At 43.1% G+C, this 17,987-nt stretch overlaps 1 protein-coding gene and 1 pseudogene across 2 annotated transcripts; one reads left to right on the top strand and one right to left on the bottom strand.

Annotated features, from left to right (window-relative positions):
• The first annotated feature begins 39 nt into the window (after positions 1 to 39).
• Positions 40 to 15,613, top strand: osgepl1 (O-sialoglycoprotein endopeptidase-like 1). The gene is made up of 7 exons (XM_083638703.1): positions 40 to 430; positions 6,063 to 6,450; positions 8,168 to 8,372; positions 9,574 to 9,722; positions 14,329 to 14,459; positions 14,743 to 14,814; positions 15,496 to 15,613. Exons 1-7 carry the CDS (start codon positions 228 to 230, stop codon positions 15,578 to 15,580), a joined length of 1,233 nt encoding a protein of 410 aa, XP_083494829.1. The 5' UTR covers positions 40 to 227; the 3' UTR covers positions 15,581 to 15,613.
• A 1,434-nt stretch (positions 15,614 to 17,047) lies between these two features.
• On the bottom strand, positions 17,048 to 17,951 carry LOC310778219 (transcription elongation factor A protein 1 pseudogene; annotated as a pseudogene). Its single transcript has one exon. The product of its transcript is annotated as a transcription elongation factor A protein 1 pseudogene (transcript).
• Positions 17,952 to 17,987: the final 36 nt, after the last annotated feature.

Raw genomic sequence — 17,987 nt, 5'->3', positions numbered from 1 at the left:
AGAACACAAAACCGTGACCTACCGCTTTCTGTTAACTCTTTTTGAGAAACTCGAGTGCTTCATGTTGTCTGTTGCTGATTTATTGCTCTGGAGGTCAACGTGTGCTTGTGGTATGTTGGGATATTTGTCTTTTTCGTGCTCTTTGGTATCAGACTAAATTCACACGATTTACACAAAAGGAAACTTGTTTTTGGACTCGTTGGCAAAAAACGCAAGCCACCACTACTATGTTGCCTTCAAGAGTTGTGGTGCACAGGCTGCCACACTTCAGAGTTAAACCTTCATACACTTCTGCACATGGAAAAGCTTCCTGCTCCAGACTTGTCCTGGGCATCGAGACGAGCTGTGATGACACCGGGGCTGCGGTGATGAACGAGGCCGGGCTGGTCCTGGGAGAGTCTCTTCACTCCCAGAAGGAAGTGCATCTGAAGTAAGTCACAGACTAGTGGTGTAGGAGAAGTGGGTAAACTCTTAATTTATGACATTTGCATTATGACATCACTGATGGCATCACAATTGCTGGAGTGACATCACTGATGATGACATCACAATTGCTCGAGTGACATCACTGGTGACATCACAATTGCTCGAGTGACATCAGTGGTGTTGGTGACATCACTGATGACATCACAACTGCTCGAGTGACAGCCTCGTTCACAGCCCATCAATCACAGTGTGGGCGGAGCCTCTTCCTGTCAATCAGTGTGGGCAGAGCTTATCACAGTGTGGCCAGAATAGTCCCTATCTGCAGAGCCGGAGAGCCTAGCCAGCAGCAGCAGCCGGCAGCCGCTGCACTGATACCCATCGCGTGGCAGCGTCACCTAGCGATTTGCTGACCAAATGCTACTTCCATGTATATATTATTACGTTTATTCTCATTAGTTAAATATATCAAAATTAATGGCTAATGTTCTTGTTGTGATGTTTGCGTGCCTTATATCCTCCCTCTTATATCCTCCCTCCCTCGGGCCATTACGAACAAGGTCTGTGAGGTCCCCTTTAGAAAAACTTCCTTTAGTCAGAAGACCCTATCCTTCATGGGAAGCACTCTCTGGAATAATCTACCTCCCTCGATTAGAGAATGCCCGAGTCTCGCCACCTTCAAAGGCCAGTTGAAAATATGGCTCAGATCAAACCAACAATGTGATCACAATTAACATACTTAACAGATCATTTGCCATGTTTTGCAGCATGCTCTGTGTGTTTTATTTATTTTATTTATTTTAGGTTTCACTAACCTTTTATACTATTAATTTTTTTGGTACTATTAATCGTGTGTTTTAATCATTTTTGGTTTTACTAACTTTCTGTACTTTTAATCTTTGTTGTATTATTAATTTTTCTTTCGCTTTCATGATTACATCAACCTGCCATGGGACTACAGGTGGAAACTAGCCCTTGGGCTACAACCTGGCATATTTACTGTACGGCTGTACTGTTCATTAATGTGTAAAGTCCCATTCTTTAAATAAATGAATCTGAATCTGAATCTGAATCTCTTCCACACATCACCTACACATCACCTGCCAATCACAGTGTGGGCGGACCCTCTTAACAAACAACACATGTCAATCAAACTGTGGGCAGAGCCTCTATCACCATGTGGAATTCAATTAGACCATCTTCATGGTAGAAGCAGTGTTTCCCCTACCATTCAACGGCACCCCCGCCAGGCCAGAAAAAATTAAAATAAATAAATAAATAAATAAATAAATATATATATATATATATATATATATATATATATATATATATATATATATATATATATATATATATATATTTTTTTTTTTTTCCATAAACCTTTATGGCATACTATTACTACTGGTGTTGACAGGGTTGACAGTAATAGAAGATGCCAAATCATTCAAAACAATAAGCATTTTGCTTTTAGGAGCATTGCACCAGCATGCAGCGCTATTCCAAAACGTGTCAACGTGTATCGTTGCCTGGGAAACGCACATCCCATAATACAACTGTTCGCATCGCATCCCATAATGATATGATGATACTTGGGATGCCATTGTGAACATAGATGTGAACAGGTTAGCTAAAAGTTTAGTGTCGTCAGCGAGGGCCCCCACCATTGTGGTCAGGGTACGTTCCGAAATCCCTCCAGGCCTGAAAATTTTTCTAGGGGAAACACTGAAGACATGTGCCAATTATAGTATTTGGATCAGTGCATATATTCACAAGTTATAAGATACTTTTAAAATTATGACTTAGTTTAACTCATATAGGCTAATAGACTGCACCTCTGCAACTTGTTTAGCTACAGTTCATATTTAGAGTTAATCAAACAATAGATAGCTACATATTCCTTCAGTCTCCTTGCCCTGCAAGGTATACATTTTACACTATAGGCTATAGAGGAGATTTAGAATTTTGTATACTCAATGCTGCCCTGGTCACAGACCATACTGCAATGTTTCCCAACCAGCCGTACGTGTACCCCTAGGGGTACTTGAGGAGCTTGCACGTGGAGAGATTGGGGATTACACTTTAGTTCCAAAATGATTTAAAAAAATTCCAAGTAATTTCATAAGCCCATTGCTAGAATAGTACATGCAACTAGTTCCCCCCTGGCAGGTGTCCACTGCTACACTACTGTGAAGAGGTCACCATTAACGCATGTCAAAACTGCGTGCAAACCAACTAGCTAGCGGAATTGGATAAATGGCTTCAATCGTAAATAATTGTTAATTCATTTAATAATCTGGTTGTGTTAATACAGTTCAATATGAGTTTAATATAACACATTTAGGATAATCATCAACACACATGAGTGTGGGGGTACTATTGGCATGGCAAAACAGCTCAAGGGGTACATAAGACAAAAATGGTTGGGAATCATTGACTGTACGACTGGGTTTCGTTTTTATCGTCTTTCAGGTGATCATGGGATAGCTAGAATGGGATAGCTGACACTGACACAGTTCTGCTACATAAGTTGATGTAAAGCAAATTTTATTTAAAATCCTGACAAAATGTGATATGTATAGTCTATATATTTTTTTTATTTCCAAAATGTTTCATACATCTCTACTTTATTTATTTTTATCAAATGTGTCAACAGCATAAAAAAAAATCATATGACGTGACACTATGATTCCACTGAAAGACGACAAATGATAATATCACCCCCTCCTAGGCTGTTATGTGGAGTTAATTTTTTTTCCAATTCTTCTTCTTCTTTTTGTTGTCAAGTTTATTTGTATAGCCCTAATTCAGAAGCATGTCTCAGAGGGCATTACAAAGAATTTGTCTTAGCTAAGTTCAATCAATAAACAGAATTAAACAACTTATATAAAGCATAAAAAATAAGCATAGAAAGAGGAGAGATTGAAGAGGAGAAAGAGCAGAAAGAAGAGAGGGAGAAAGGAAAAGCGATAAGAGAGAGTGAAGAGAGAGAACAGAACAAGAAGACAGGAGAGGGAGAGAGAGAGAGAAGAGAGAGAACACAGACACTCTTAAGTACCCTACCCTTAATCTGAACTACATAGCAACCAAAGAAACGAGCTAATGTACAGCCTACCTACCCTATACTAACCTAACCTAGCGGCATCCCTCAGGCCTCAGCCTTAAAACCTTTCATGCCTCATCCCGGGCCCCCTGTCGACCACGGGGCACCACATGGCCGATCCGTACGGCTGCATGCCGCGACCTGACCGCCAGGTCCTGGCATGCCAGGGTCCCCTAGATTGTCACATTTCTATGCCTGGACAGTATTTATGTAAGGTGGCTTTGATTATAATGTTTTTCTTGGAAACAAAACAAAACTGACAAATAAGTTTAAAGTCCCTGGAAACCAAAATCAACAAAAACCTTCTAACTATTCAATAGACTCTTCTCACGGGGGCCATTTTGTGTCGAGAAGCCAGGGTAAACACAGGTGCAAGCAAAACACTAATGAGGGTTTCCAAATTCCAATCATGGAAGTTGGAAACCCTCATTAGTGTTTTGCTTGCACCTGTGTTTACCCTGGCTTCTCGACACAAAATGGCCCCCGTGAGAAGGGTCTATTTAGGGTCTTATGTGAGTAAGTGTGTGCCTCAGAAAAGAGAGAGAATTACTTTCAACCCTAACCCCAAAAATCGACACTTTTCTACATGGTCTGGATTTCCATTTCCTCATTGAAGAGAGCGGAGCGCGCGGTGCTAAAATCCATGATCTTATCACGTCATAAGATTTAATCGAATCACACACGCATGCACGCACGCGCGCACACACACACTGACACACACACAGTAGTGCTGTGCACTCGCAGCGCAGCGGCGAGTGTGTTCGCCAAACGCGCGAACACACACACACGCACGCACACGCACACACACACTCCATCTCTCTCTCCTTCTCTCTCTCTCTAAACGGAGAGAGAGGTCTCCTCCGAGAGACCTCTGGAACCCCTTCTGGAACCCCTTCAATGACCTCTGGAACCCGTTAGATGCCCCCTGGAACCCCTTCAATGTCTGACTTCTGGAACCCCTTCAATGACATCTGGAACCTCAAGCACCTCTGGAACTATTTCAAGGACCTCTGAAACCCCTCAAGGCCAGGGCCTCTGGAAACCCCTTCAAAGACCTCTGAAACCATTTCAAGGACCTCTGGATAAAAAACAGTAAAAAAAAGTAAATAAGAGAACAAATCCCAACCCCACAAAACTGAGAAACATGGCTGCACTTGTTGTTGGTGTTGTCAGGGTAACGTGAGAGTGCTGTCCCATTCCTCTTTATACTATTTTGAGCCCTTGCAACCTCTCCCACTAGCACTTACCAGCTGAGTAGTAATTAAGTCTGTGAGGGCTCAGGCCTCAGTCCTTTTCCTTCCTAACGTTTTCTTATGTGGATGAGTCACTGTTCCATGTGCAGACTTCTCTTTCTTTTGTGCCACAATAATAAGGAGAGATATGTGTCTTTATTCTGTGACTGAAAGTTTACATCCTGTAACCAAAGACTGTATCTGTGAGAAAATAAATCAACTTTGTAATCAAAAAATAGATCCGTAAGCAAAAACATAGATTTGAAAACAAAACTATCAACAATCCAATCAAAGAAAAATTTAAAAATAAAATAAAAAAAATGTTTTTAGATTTTTCATTAATGTGAATTAAAAAAAGTTGCATGCAAACGCAAACATTTTGTTCTCAACTCCAAAACATTTGTTTGCGAAACCATTACCTTTGCTTACAAAGCTCAACTTTTCTTTTGCAAAATGAAAAGTTTTGTTTGCAAAACCTGAGTTTTGCTAAACTTTTTCTGTTACAATAAGGCCGGTACCTACTAGCCTGGTAAACCGCCCATCACGTGAACTCACATTTCATTTGGTTCTCCGTGACGGTCTGGACCCGCACAGGCAGTTTAAGATGATTGGTCGAGCCATGCCGGCCATTGCCGGGCCGACGAATCAGCGGCGGCCGTAGGCGGGCAGGCTCGTCTGGGCAAGTAGTGGGTACATGGTCTTTGTAGTTCTTTTCACTCGTCAACATCGCGGAAGTGACAGGCAGTCTGAATGAAATTGAATGTAATGTTCCCAATTCTATGTATTAAATTCTAAAAAACGACCCTCAACATTTGGGAAGGCTAAGCCACACAACTAGTTCGTTATAATCTAACTAAATGCTTCGAAGGTGACTTTACGACCGCGAGGACTCAATCAATGAATACCACGGAGATCATCCACAGGCACCTTCCGCGATCTGATTGGTTGAAGTTAACACCCACCAGCGGTGATAGACAGATGGGTCATCCAATCACCTGCCAAGTAGCTTGGACAAAGTGCCCGCCTCCGTCAGCGGGTCTGGTGACTTCAAACCCAGATCGACTGGTTTAGTGAAACCTATGTGGAGCTATACCGTCCATCTGGCAGCGTCAGGTTAGGTACCTACAGCAGAAAGAAGTAACGCACGTCCCTATTGGCCAGTGTCGATCGAAGTGATAGCTTGGCAACATCCAATCCAGTACGAGACAAGGCGGAGGGCGGGCACTAACAAGTACACAAGAAAATAAAAATCTGATGATTTTTTTTTTTTTAGCTTTGATTCACATTGCCCACTTGCATGTTTGCAGGACCGGCGGCATCATCCCCACCGTGGCACAGCAGCTGCACAGAGAGAACCTGGGCCGTGTGGTGCAGGAGGCTCTGGAGCGGAGCGGCGTGCGCCCGAGCCAGCTGTCGGCCGTGGCTACCACCGTGAAGCCCGGCCTGGCCCTGAGCCTGGGCGTCGGCCTGGACTTCAGCCGCAGCTTTGTGAGGCATCATAGCAAGCCCTTCATCCCCATCCACCACATGGAGGCGCACGCCCTGACCGTCAGGATGTTGCAGCCCGTCCACTTCCCCTTCCTGGTCCTGCTGATCTCTGGGGGCCACTCGCTCCTCGCCGTGGCCAGAGGGGTCGACGACTTCCTGCTGCTGGGCCAAACTCTGGATGAAGCTCCGGGGGACACGATGGATAAAGTGATCCAGTTTTACTATAGGCTGAGAAGTCTTGAGACTTGACTTGACTTGGCCTCTGCTGACTTGGGACTTGACTTTGACTTGTACTTTGATGCCTTGAAAAGCTTTCCCAAGTCTTGGCATATGATTGTGTTTGTAGAGTGAAAGTAATGAGACTTGTTCCAGCAGATGACTCAATTTTAATTCTGTTTTCTGAATGAAATTATTGAATTTAAGTTTAAAATTATTATAGAAATCAAACTCATGACGCTCTTTTTATCCTATTAAAGCCATACTGCATTGGAAACTCTTAGATATTTAGTTTTCTTTAAGGTAATATCATTGATACTGGACTCTTGATTTGTTTTTCTTGACTTGCTGTTCTACATTTACACTTGAGACTTGACATTAATGACATGGATTTGACTTGGTAATCCACATTTTATCCACATTTAGACTTGAGACTTGACATTAACGACATGGATTTGACTTGGTAATCCACATTTTATCCACATTTAGACTTGAGACTTGACATTAACGACATGGATTTGACTTGGTAATCCACATTTAGACTTGGGACTTGATGTGAGACTTGTGCTTAAGACTTGAGATTGAGTTGGGACTTACAGTAAGCAAGTTGACTTGGGCAGACCTCTGGCCCTCCCCCATTATTTTATTCATTCACAACATTCAGAACAAAAGACACAAGACTTAGACAGAAAACTTAATAAATGTAGATGAGTCTAGTCTACCACACTGTAACCATATATTACATTACATTACAACAACACCACCCTCCCACCCGACCCCCAGGACCAGCAGCCACAAATATTGATAATAAAACACTTTTTTCTTCTATTAGGTTTGACTAGCAGACAATATTCTGTCTTAGCATAATGTAATTGTGCTGTAGAAAATATCTTGGTAGGAAGAGAGCCATTCCCCTACAGACAAATGTATAATGGTGGTTTCCAGCAAAAAGCTACCCTCCTTTAGCAGCTGTTAAGCCCAACAACAAAAGGGGCCTATCATTTGTAGTTCGCTCCGAGGAGGAGGTGCCATTTAGTAGAAGCAAAGACTGAGTCAGGGATGGCTCTCAAAATGATACTGGACATACTGTAATGCTTCAAACATTTTCCCCAAATCAACCTCCGCTCCGGGGCACTGCCAACCCCATATGAAGAAAAGTGCAATGGTATTGTCTAGGTCATAAAAAAGTCATAATATGGTTTCATTTGTTGTAGTCTTCAAGGTGTGAGATAAGACCTGTGAATATAATTTGATGGTTTGGATTATGGCATGCCAAAGATATTAGGGATGCACCGATATGAACATTTTGGCTGATACCGAGAGCCGATATTTACCAATGTCAATATGATCTGTATAAAAACACATTTCTATGATAATGCACATAATTCATAGATTTACTGCATTGGTTCCTCTAAATGTGAAAACTTTGGCCGATACGGATACGCGATATTAACAATGCAACATCGAACTGAACGCAGATGTAAAAAAAATTACTAACATCGGCCGATACTGATGTGATTGCCGATATATCGTGCATCTCTAAAAGATATATTTTACCCATATAGTGAGTGTGCCAATTTAGGTCTGAGGAAGTATTTGTTTCGCTGTGGCCGAGGTTTATATTTGGTCAAACTTCTAACCTCTGAGATTTTACATTTTGTTCAGTTTGTGATTATAACTCAAATGAATCTTTGTGTTTTATTTACAGGTAGCAAGACGTTTGTCGCTCATCAAACACCCTCGCTGCTCCAACCTGAGCGGGGGACAAGCTATAGAGCTGCTGGCAGCGGATGGGGACAGGAGGAGGTTCCCCTTCAGGACACCCATGGGACAAAACTATGACTGCTGCTTTTCTTTCGCTGGCCTGAGGAATCAGATTACAATGGCTATAATGAAAACAGAGGCAGAGGAAGGTAAGAGGACAGTCAGTGTGCATGAAATGACTTAACGTGCTCCTGAATGAGAAACAACCACGTAAGATCATTGTCACCATCGGGATTAAACCTTAGACGTTTTTTGAACTTTATTTAAGGAAATAATAACAGCTGCCTAAATCATGGTATCTGATATGACACTGAAATAATCCAGTGCAAATCATTAAACAGTAAAGAGTAATAAATAAATAAATTCAATATACATACAATATATACAAATACAATAAATTCAATACAAATTCAAAAACCCTTTGCAGTAAAACAACTGGTACTGCTTGTGAATTAGGGCTGCAACTAATGATTTTTGTTTTCCAATAGCAATTAAGTTATTGATGATTTAGTCTATAAAATGTCAAAAATAATGACAAATGATCAGAGCCCAAAGTGATTCTTAAAATTGTTGTTAGTCTGACCAGTAGCCAAAAAAAGAAAAAAGGACAGCATTCATATACTGTATAATGATATTAAACTTAAACTTACTCACCGGTATTAAACTTTTTAGTCATTGCTAAATGACTAAAAGGACTCTCTCTCGTAACGGACAAGCCCGTCTTTTATTGTCACACGAACACCACAATACATGTATGCGGCCACAACACACTCATGCTGACGGTGGCCGGTGAAAAGTGTCCTCTGCATTTAACCCATCCAGGCATGTCCTTTCCTCCGAGGGGCAGGCCAGGAGCAGTGGTCGCTTTCTCCTACAGCGCCCGGGGACCAACTTCGGATGTTGTCATCACTGGTCGGATGACGATGACGATCTGATCTTCTGCATGTTTTTAGTGGGGGGGGGGTTATATACGGAGGAACCCCCTGGGGGGAACGGGGAGAACATGCAAACTCCACACAGAGAGAAAGGCCCTTATGACGAGATAACCCACCTGGGCAGTAGGCACTGAAGATATGGGGGGGAACACAACCACAGCGCCCACAGTGTCCCAGGCGAGAATCGAACTCAGGACCTTCTAACTGTGAGGCGACAGCGCTACCGACTGCGCCACCGTACCCCATCGAATACATCGATTATCAAAATTATCTATCCACTAATGCATTAATCGACTAATCATTTCAGCACTACACTTTACACCAAAATGCTACAGTGGAGCTGCTCAACTATCTGGATAAATTATGGTAGATTGTTCTGTAAAATGTTACCTCCATGTGTTTTGCTTCTCCCCAGGTGTGCAGCAGGGGGCGCTGTTGTCCTGCGTGAATGACATCGCCGCTGCTACTCAGCACTCTGTCGCCACTCACCTAGCAAAGCGCACACATCGCGCAATCTTGTTCTGTAAAGCAAACGGCCTTCTGCCAGCATGCAGTCCCACCTTGGTAAACGCGTAATTTATTTATTTATTGTATTGTATTGTATTGTGTCACATATCAAGAAAAGAGAAGCCCCGCACTCTCAAATGCAGATAAAAAGCCTGGCTTATGACACCTGCAGCGCAGGGGCGTAGGCAGAAATTAAATTATGGGTGGGCCTGGATAAAATTGGGTGGGCCTGGATAAAATTGGTGGGGCAATTGCATGACGAAATTTTGCGCGCAAAATTCCTAGATGTCATGAAGTTGTCATGCATTAGACTCTGGAGATGATGTGCCCTGCGTTTTTAAGCTACAAAACCATTAGCTAGCAAGGCAGCAGCAAGTTTGCCTCTAGAAAACAACCAATTAAAAAAAAAAAAAACGGGTGGGCCTGTGCCTACCCAGGCCCACCCGTAGATACGCCCCTGCTGCAACGGGTTTGTAATTGTACTAGATTATCATGCCGCTAGTTTGGTGGGCCTCCGGAACCCCTTCAAGGACTTCTGGAACCATTTCAAAGACCTCTGGAACCCCTTCAATGACCTCTGGAATCCCTTCAATGACCTCTGGAATCCCTTCAAGACCCCCTGGAACCCCTTCAATGTCTGGCCCCTGGAACCCATTCAAGGGCCTCTGGAACCCATTCAAGGACCTCTGGAACCATTTCAAGGACCTCTGGAACCCCTCAAGGCAAGGGCCCCTGGAACCCCTTCAATAATAATAATAAATATAGCCGCAAGCGGCGATGCGGGGTCCAAGCTTCCGGTGACTTGGGGGGTATATGTCAGATAGTGCACATTTATTCAGACTTGGTATATGCACAAGTAAACAAAGTTTGGTTGAGATCCGGTGACCTGACGGTTTCCAAGCAGTACTAGTAGTAGTAGTAGTAGCAGTAGTAGTAATAGTGTTGGTAGTAGTGGGAGTGCAGCAGTAGTAGCAGCAGAAGTACTAAGAATAGTAAATGGTAAATGGTAAATGGACTGCATTTATATAGCGCTTTACAATGTGCCTACATTCACCCATTCACACACCGAAGGCGGCCAGCTGCCACGCAGGGTGCTGGCACAGCCATCGGGAGCAATTTGGGATTCAGTGTCTTGCCCAAGGACACTTCGATGTGCGGACTGGAGGAGCCGGGGAACGAACCATCAACCTTCTAATTAGTGGACAACCCACTCTACCTCCTGAGCCACAGCCGCCACTAGTAGCCAATAGTAGTAGTAGTAGTAGCAGCAGCAGCAGTAGTAGTGGTGGTTGGCTGTTATAGCACCACCATCTGGTAGATTGGTGTAATTTTTTCCTCTGAGTAGTGGGTGATGTCTTGAAACTTGAAGTAGTACTTGGATAGAAAGCAGTTTTTGTGTACAATATCCCTTTAAGTATCTGGACAGAAAGTGGTATTTGGGTAGAACATACTGTCAATACGACAAGTACTTCTCTGGCTCTGCAGATACATATAATATGGTCTACAAAGTTAAATACAACAGTCTGGATAGCTCACTTGGTAAAGTACCTGACTTATGCTAACTAAAGACCATTGCCGCTCAAAGTTCAAACCCCACGTGGGATGAAAAACTTTCAACTTCAGACAGGTAAGTCAGTAACAGTAATTAAAACCCCACATGCTGCCTCCTTATTTTGCGGTGTTTCATGAACTTTTTCAATATCTTGGAAATGTTAGCTGGAGATTGCGTGGCTGTGTTCAAGAACGTGTTTTGCAACAGGAGAGGTTAGTTCTTGTCTCATGATGGAGCTTTTGTGTTCTGAAATCAGAATGTTCAGTTGTCATTGTGTCTTTCCCACACACACATCAAACCATAGGGCGTAGTGGCGTCCACTACAGAAGGTTGATGGGGTTTATCCCTGAAATTGCTTTTGGTGACTATAGCCAGCACCCTGCATGGCAGCTTGTCATGCAGTCCATTTACCATTAAGGACATTTTTGTATTACACACATAATGCACCACTTTACATTAAAAGTATGCCCTGAATGGAGGTGTTTGAACTAATTGGTGTGGGTTGTGCTGTTACAATGAGCACATGAGTGACACGGATAATTCAGATTGAATTCTCTTTTTGGACCTTTCACATGTGAAGACACAATAATGTATTGGAATGTTTTTCCTCTCTCATCTGAAAGAAGGCTCCCAGCAAACACAATTACATCATGATGATGTTCTGATATCATCTTTCAGTGACGTCCAGGACTAGGCCAAATCACAGCCGATTTGGGGATCATTTAGACATCTACACAGGAATGTCAAGAGGACGTCGAAATATGACGTTACCATAAATAGGCATATTCAGTTATTCTGCTATGTACACAGTGTGTATTCAGCAGCGTTATACATAATTATATTCAGATTAACCTTTATTCTACATTTTCAAAAAATAAAACAGTTACCTGGCCGTGGTTTGAACCCAGGACCTCCAGCTTTGGTGTCTGCTACTTTACCCCTACACCATCCTTCCACAGCAATGACAAGGCACGGATATAACCTTATTATGGCATAAACTTGTTTTTATTCAAACGTGGGTGTCAAGTCTTTGTGGATCGGGCATTACTGTGTGACATCTAAACCAACTATGTATTATGCTACAGCAGATGCAGAACCCCAAAACACATTAACCCCACCCAAAATGCTACATTCCAACTTCCAGTAGTAGTAGTAGTAGTAGTAGTAGTAGTAATAGTAGCAGAAGTAGTAATAGTAGTAGTAGTAGTGTTGGTAGTAGTGGGAGTGGTAGCAGTAGTAGCAGCAGTAGTTGTAATTGACCGGTTAATGAGTTGTGGGCAATTTAGTGTTGGCATGTGTTTTATTAAAAGTTTCGAGATTTAGCATTTCAAAACGGTTTCACGTATCCAAAATCCTTTACTAACCTTAGGTCGGGGTAGTCCATAGATGGCCCAGAAAAAGTTTTGTGTGATTTGGCCAAACGGTCTAGGAGGAGCTCGCAAAAGTAGGTTTTTGATCAAATTCAAAATGGCGGAAAATCTACCACGCAGAAATGGGCGTGGCCTAGTGGGTTAGATACATGATGCTCCAGGGAAACCAGTAGATGTGGAATTTTGATTCTACAGCTCGCAGTTCAGAAGTTATGGACCGACAAACGTGAAATTGGCTGTTATAGCGCCACCATCTGGTGGATTGGTGTAATTTTTTTACTCTGAGTAGTGGGTGATGTCGTGAACCTGTGTGGAAAGTTTGGGTGATGGGGGGTGTATGGTTTCTGAGATCCACACACTTTTAGGGCAGGAAAAGAACAAAAGTAAATACACAAAAGTTTAAACATTTATCATTTCAAGACGGTTTCACGTATCCAAAATCCTTTAATAACTTTGAGTCAGGTAAGTCCAGAGATGCCACAGAAAAAGTTTAGGCTCATTCAGGCAAATGGCCTGGGAGGAGATAGCAAAAGTAGGTTTTAGATAAAATTCAAAATGGCGGAAAATCTAGGCACACGCAAATGGGCGTGGCCTATATGGATAGATGCGTATTGATCCAGGGAATACAGCCGAAGTGGAATTTTGATTCTACGCCTCACGGTTCAGAAGATATGGACCATAACACGAAATGGTCTGTTATAGCGCCACCATCTGGCCGATATGGGTAATTTTTTGTTTCTGAGTAGTGAGGCACATTTACAATCTATGTGCCCAGTCTGGCTATGCTGAGCCTTACAGTTTCTGCTGTACATACAGTTTTACCGGAGAAGAAGAAAAAAATAAATAATCGGAACAGATACAATAGGGATCCACGCACTTCGTGCTTGGACCCCTAATAATAATACATAAGTTTTATATAGCGCTTTTCTTGGGAACTCAAAGACGCTTTACAATACATAGAAAAGTAATACAGTAAACAAAACTAAATAATAAGAACGAATACAGATACAAAACAAATACAAATCAATAGATTGCAGAGATGGAATGGTGGTTAGAGGTAGAAGTCAGATATTGTAGGCTGTTTTGAAGAGGTGGGATTTGAGTTGGGTTTTGAAGGAGGTGAGTGAGTCGGAGTTTCTGATATTGAGGGGCAGAGAGTTCCAGAGGGTTGGCCTCTGACCTCTGGACCCTCTCAAGGACCTCTGGAACCCCTTCAAGCATCTCTGTTGTGTTGTGTTGTGTTTGTGGTGCGTGCGTGTGCGTGCGTGTGTTTTGTGTGTGTGTGTGTGCGCGCGCACGTGTGTGTGGGTTGTGTTTTTGTGTTGTGTGATGGGTGAAACATCTGCCAAATCAACCAAACTTTTTAAGCGGTGTGGCCACTTCTATAAGTGACTGTGTGTTTGAGCACGGGATGTGCGTGGACGAGAAGGAAGTGAGAGTGGAGCCAGAAGGCTCCAAGCTGGTGAAACACGCACGCATGCACACACCCACGGAACGGATGGACGTGCGTGCCCGCACACAGGTCTGACATGCGCAAAACTGCACCGCTTACTTCAACACCTGGGTGTGATTTTTTATTTGACTTCTCTTTATAAGTGATAATATAGGAATTATTCTAATTGCATTAACTGTAAGTTGCTGTGGATGTAACTGTAACTGAGACCTTTTAAACCGGAGAACACTGTAGAAACACAGCATGTTTAGCTTCCATCAGAACCATCTCTTTCTTCTTCTCTGTCAGGTTGTGTCTGGAGGAGTCGCTAGTAATCAATACATCCGGAAGGCTTTGGCGATCATCACCGAGGTGACCGGACTGCATCTGCTCTGCCCTCCGGCCAAGTTCTGCACCGACAATGGAGTGATGATTGCATGGTGTGTTTGTGTGTGTGTGTGTGTGTGTGTGTGTGTTTGTTGGCCAAAAGCGAGATGAGACAGCTTCTCTTGCTAGACGCAGCACCTGGCGTCAAGTACTCCCACACCCACTGGAATCACTGTGGACGGCTTGGAGTGCAGACTGATATGTACAGTAGAGCGAAAGAGAATGTGAGATCATGTCATCAGGATGGTTTTAACCAGGCTACAGTTTTGACACTGAATTCAGTGAGTTTACCTGCTTTGGAATCATGTTAATTTAAGACAAACATGTATATTTTAGGAATGGTGTTGAGCGGCTGAAGGAAGGGAAGGGGATTCTGCCTCATGATGTGGATGTGAGCTACGAGCCAAAGTAAGTCAGAACTGATTTCCATTTACAATTTCACAGGAAGGTGAATTGCAACATCAAATCATCACTTTTTCTGAAGTGGCTAATAAGAAAAGCTTTACCTTCCTTTAGAGAATCAGGGTCAGTGGCTCTACTTTCAAGGCCATCCATTTTCAAGGCCAGTGGGAACACACCTTGAAAATGGATGGCCTTGAAAGTATTTGATTTGTTAAATTTATTATAACACCCAAATACATCAATATGCCATACTTTGCCTCCTCAGCAAAACTCTGTGATGGAGATTTAATTAGTTTTAAAATTAAGTATTTCTCCAGGATTTCTTGAATTGACAAGATCAGGAGTAAAAATGAAACCTCTATGTCTAGACCCCATTTCACCAGATAAGACATTAGTCATTGAAAACGCCTTGAAATTGACCTCCAAATGAGTTAACCCTGAATAACTTTGCCATTTTTCAATCTTCTTAAAGTACGTGTTAATGTAAATTACTTATTTTTCTCACAGATTAATTTATATTCTCCAGCATGATTTTTTATTTTTTAATCTCTGCCATGAATTGTAGAAGTCATTTCAGAAGACGCTTCTGTTGTGTGAAAATAGATTAGATACTTCCTGTCAGACTACTGTGTTCTGATGAATCTGTTCTGCTGAGTAAATCACCATTGGCTCAATCTTGTGTTGTAGGGCTCCCTTGGGTGTCGACATTACAGCAGAGGTTAAGGCAGCGGCGATCAGGGTGCCACGAGTCAAGCTGAAGATAACCAACTGACAGACTCTGTTTCATATGTTTTGTCCTGGGGGGGACTATTACAACAAATACTGTAATTATAAAGCATTACAAGTTTATTTATTAATAAAAAAAATAAATACATGGCACTTTCTTTTGCCAACCTGGCCACTTTCTTTCGTGGGGACATACGGACAGAACCTCTTATAGATGCCTTGGCCCCTAGTGGTCACGCGGGCCATGTCCATAGAAAGCATCCCCCCCCCCCCCCCCCCCTTGTGGAGCGCTTTGGATATCAAAAATATTAATGCCAGGACCGCTCCAAATGCACAGACACACAGCACAATCCCGCCTCTTCCTCGATTTTGATTGGTCGGTCGAAAGAAGTGACATTGAAGAGTTTTCTACTTGAGGCGCCCAGAGCGCTCCGCCAAAAAACGCTAGCCACGGAGAGCACTGAAATGCAGGCGCAGTGCTGGGAAGAGGAGTTACCATAGAAAAGGGATTGCATAAAGGAACTGGCAGCTCAAAAAATGGCTTCTCTGGACACAGCCGCTAACAAGATTACGAGTTTTGTGAGAAACGGGGTTAGGACAGAGGATCTCAAATGTTTTTCAGCCAAGGACCCCTTACAAGATAGAAAATATACCAGGGAACCCCTCATTCTGATTTGTGATTTTGGGCTAAGCTTAATTGTTTCCTATGGTAACGTGCTTGACTTTTAAATTGATAGGTTTGGTAGATTAGAATGTAATCCATGAACCATTTTAGATTTAAAGCATAACATATTTTCGTTGAACTATGAAGCTTTTGCACACACAAAAAAGTTTTTATTTTTATGTTCCTGAAAACTTTGCGCGGACCCGGGCCCTTGCAAAGTGCCATGGACCCCTGGGGGTCCCTGGACCCCCATTTGAGAACCACTGGTTTGGGATACCAGCATACCAGGTAAACTACCACAGAATACAAAGTTCCAATCTGTTGCAAATGACACAATCCTGGGCTGGGTATTTTGCTCCCCCCACCCCCCCCCCCCCAATTTTAACAATATATGAACAAAACAAGCTCAGACGAAAAGAAAGAGGAAAAAAACACGTATAATATCAAAGGTCATAATGTGGTGCTACCTGCATATAGGGTGCTTATGTGCTTGTCAGAGATGTCGCGCATGGGGTCCCACGCTAGGTGTCCAACAGGAACCAGCGGGCAAGTCAGCCGCCATCCCCAACCTCATCGACGTATGCTAGAAACGGGTCCCAAACAGCTAGACACTTTTCAAGTTTGTTGGTTCTCAGAGTTCTGAGCCTCTCCATCCTTATACCAGAAATCATGTCTGTCAACCACAGTTGGAAAGAAGGCGAAGAGGGGGACTTCCATTCTTTCAGAATGAGTTTTTTGGCAACAATTGCCCCCAGTGTCAGAGACTGTTGCACGGCTGCGGGGAAGCCCAGATAGGTCTCCGGAATTTTGCAATTTGAATGCCAAGGATAGATAGCGCTTGTACATTCCTCAAAACTTCCATCTATTTCCGCAGTCATTGCAGAAGACAAATGTCATCATTGGCTCATCACCGCTGCGAGTCTGAAACTGGACATAGGTGCACTTCTTCCCCTTGCAGTTGCCACAGGTAAACAGATCAGTCTCCGTGCCTTGGCTCGTGTGCATCTGGCGGTCCCTGACACATGTTTTGGTCAAATTCTTCCTCATCTCTTTCAGCTCGTCACTGGCCATTTCCACTGTCGTGATCTTGGCCATGCGCTACCACAGACACGCTGCCACAGAGCACAGCCCTCCTCAGATTAGGGTTCTTCACATCTTTCAGATTGAAGAACCGGCTCCGCACACATCTCTTGTATTTCATGTCTGTGTTCTTAAACTCTCGGAAGATGCATTCCTCGATCTGTGCTCCAAGTTGATCACAATCGCCACCAATAGCAATATGGTCATCCCCGGTCTGCAGCGCATTGGCCAGCATCTCTTTGCACTTGATCCTTATAGAATCAGAGGTGATGGGGGCATGCGGAAATGTGGAGATGAGTGTGTTGGTTGAAACATCAGCAGCCTCCCTCTTACTGGAGCTGCTGTCTTCTTTTGCCTCTGGGCTTCCATGCGAGGGAGAGACAACAGGCGTTGTTTGCTCTTTCCTCTTCTCTGGTTTATCTCCACCTCTAGGCTCATGCAAAAGCTTCTTCCATGATTTGATCAAGGATTTAGCTAGGGATGTCACGTCCTCATCTGTACTCTGCTTGTGAATGGCATTAACAGACATCAGAATTCTGGTAGACTGAAGCATTTCCAGAGTCATGGGGACACTGCACAGCTCCTTCAGTAGATCCAAAGCACCAGACCACCTTTTCTTCTGAGCCTTTTTATAAATTTTCTTCGCAATTCGAATTATCTCCTTTTTGCCCATACTGACAATTACTTGGGGAATATAGTAGAAATTGAA

Source organism: Poromitra crassiceps, assembly GCF_964638095.1.
Source record: "Poromitra crassiceps genome assembly, chromosome: 6".
NCBI classification, from domain to species: domain Eukaryota; kingdom Metazoa; phylum Chordata; class Actinopteri; order Beryciformes; family Melamphaidae; genus Poromitra; species Poromitra crassiceps.
Note: the sequence above shows the minus strand (reverse complement) of the source record. Positions and strands in the feature narration are given on the sequence as shown.

Bases quoted from the DNA above. Each gene is read 5' to 3' on its own strand.
- osgepl1 (XM_083638703.1), top strand. From the start codon at position 228: ATGTTGCCTTCAAGAGTTGTGGTGCACAGGCTGCCACACTTCAGAGTT. The intron at 8,373-9,573 runs GTAAGAGGACAG...GCTTCTCCCCAG, and splicing joins GAAAACAGAGGCAGAGGAAG to GTGTGCAGCAGGGGGCGCTG. The intron at 14,460-14,742 runs GTGTGTTTGTGT...TGTATATTTTAG, and splicing joins AATGGAGTGATGATTGCATG to GAATGGTGTTGAGCGGCTGA.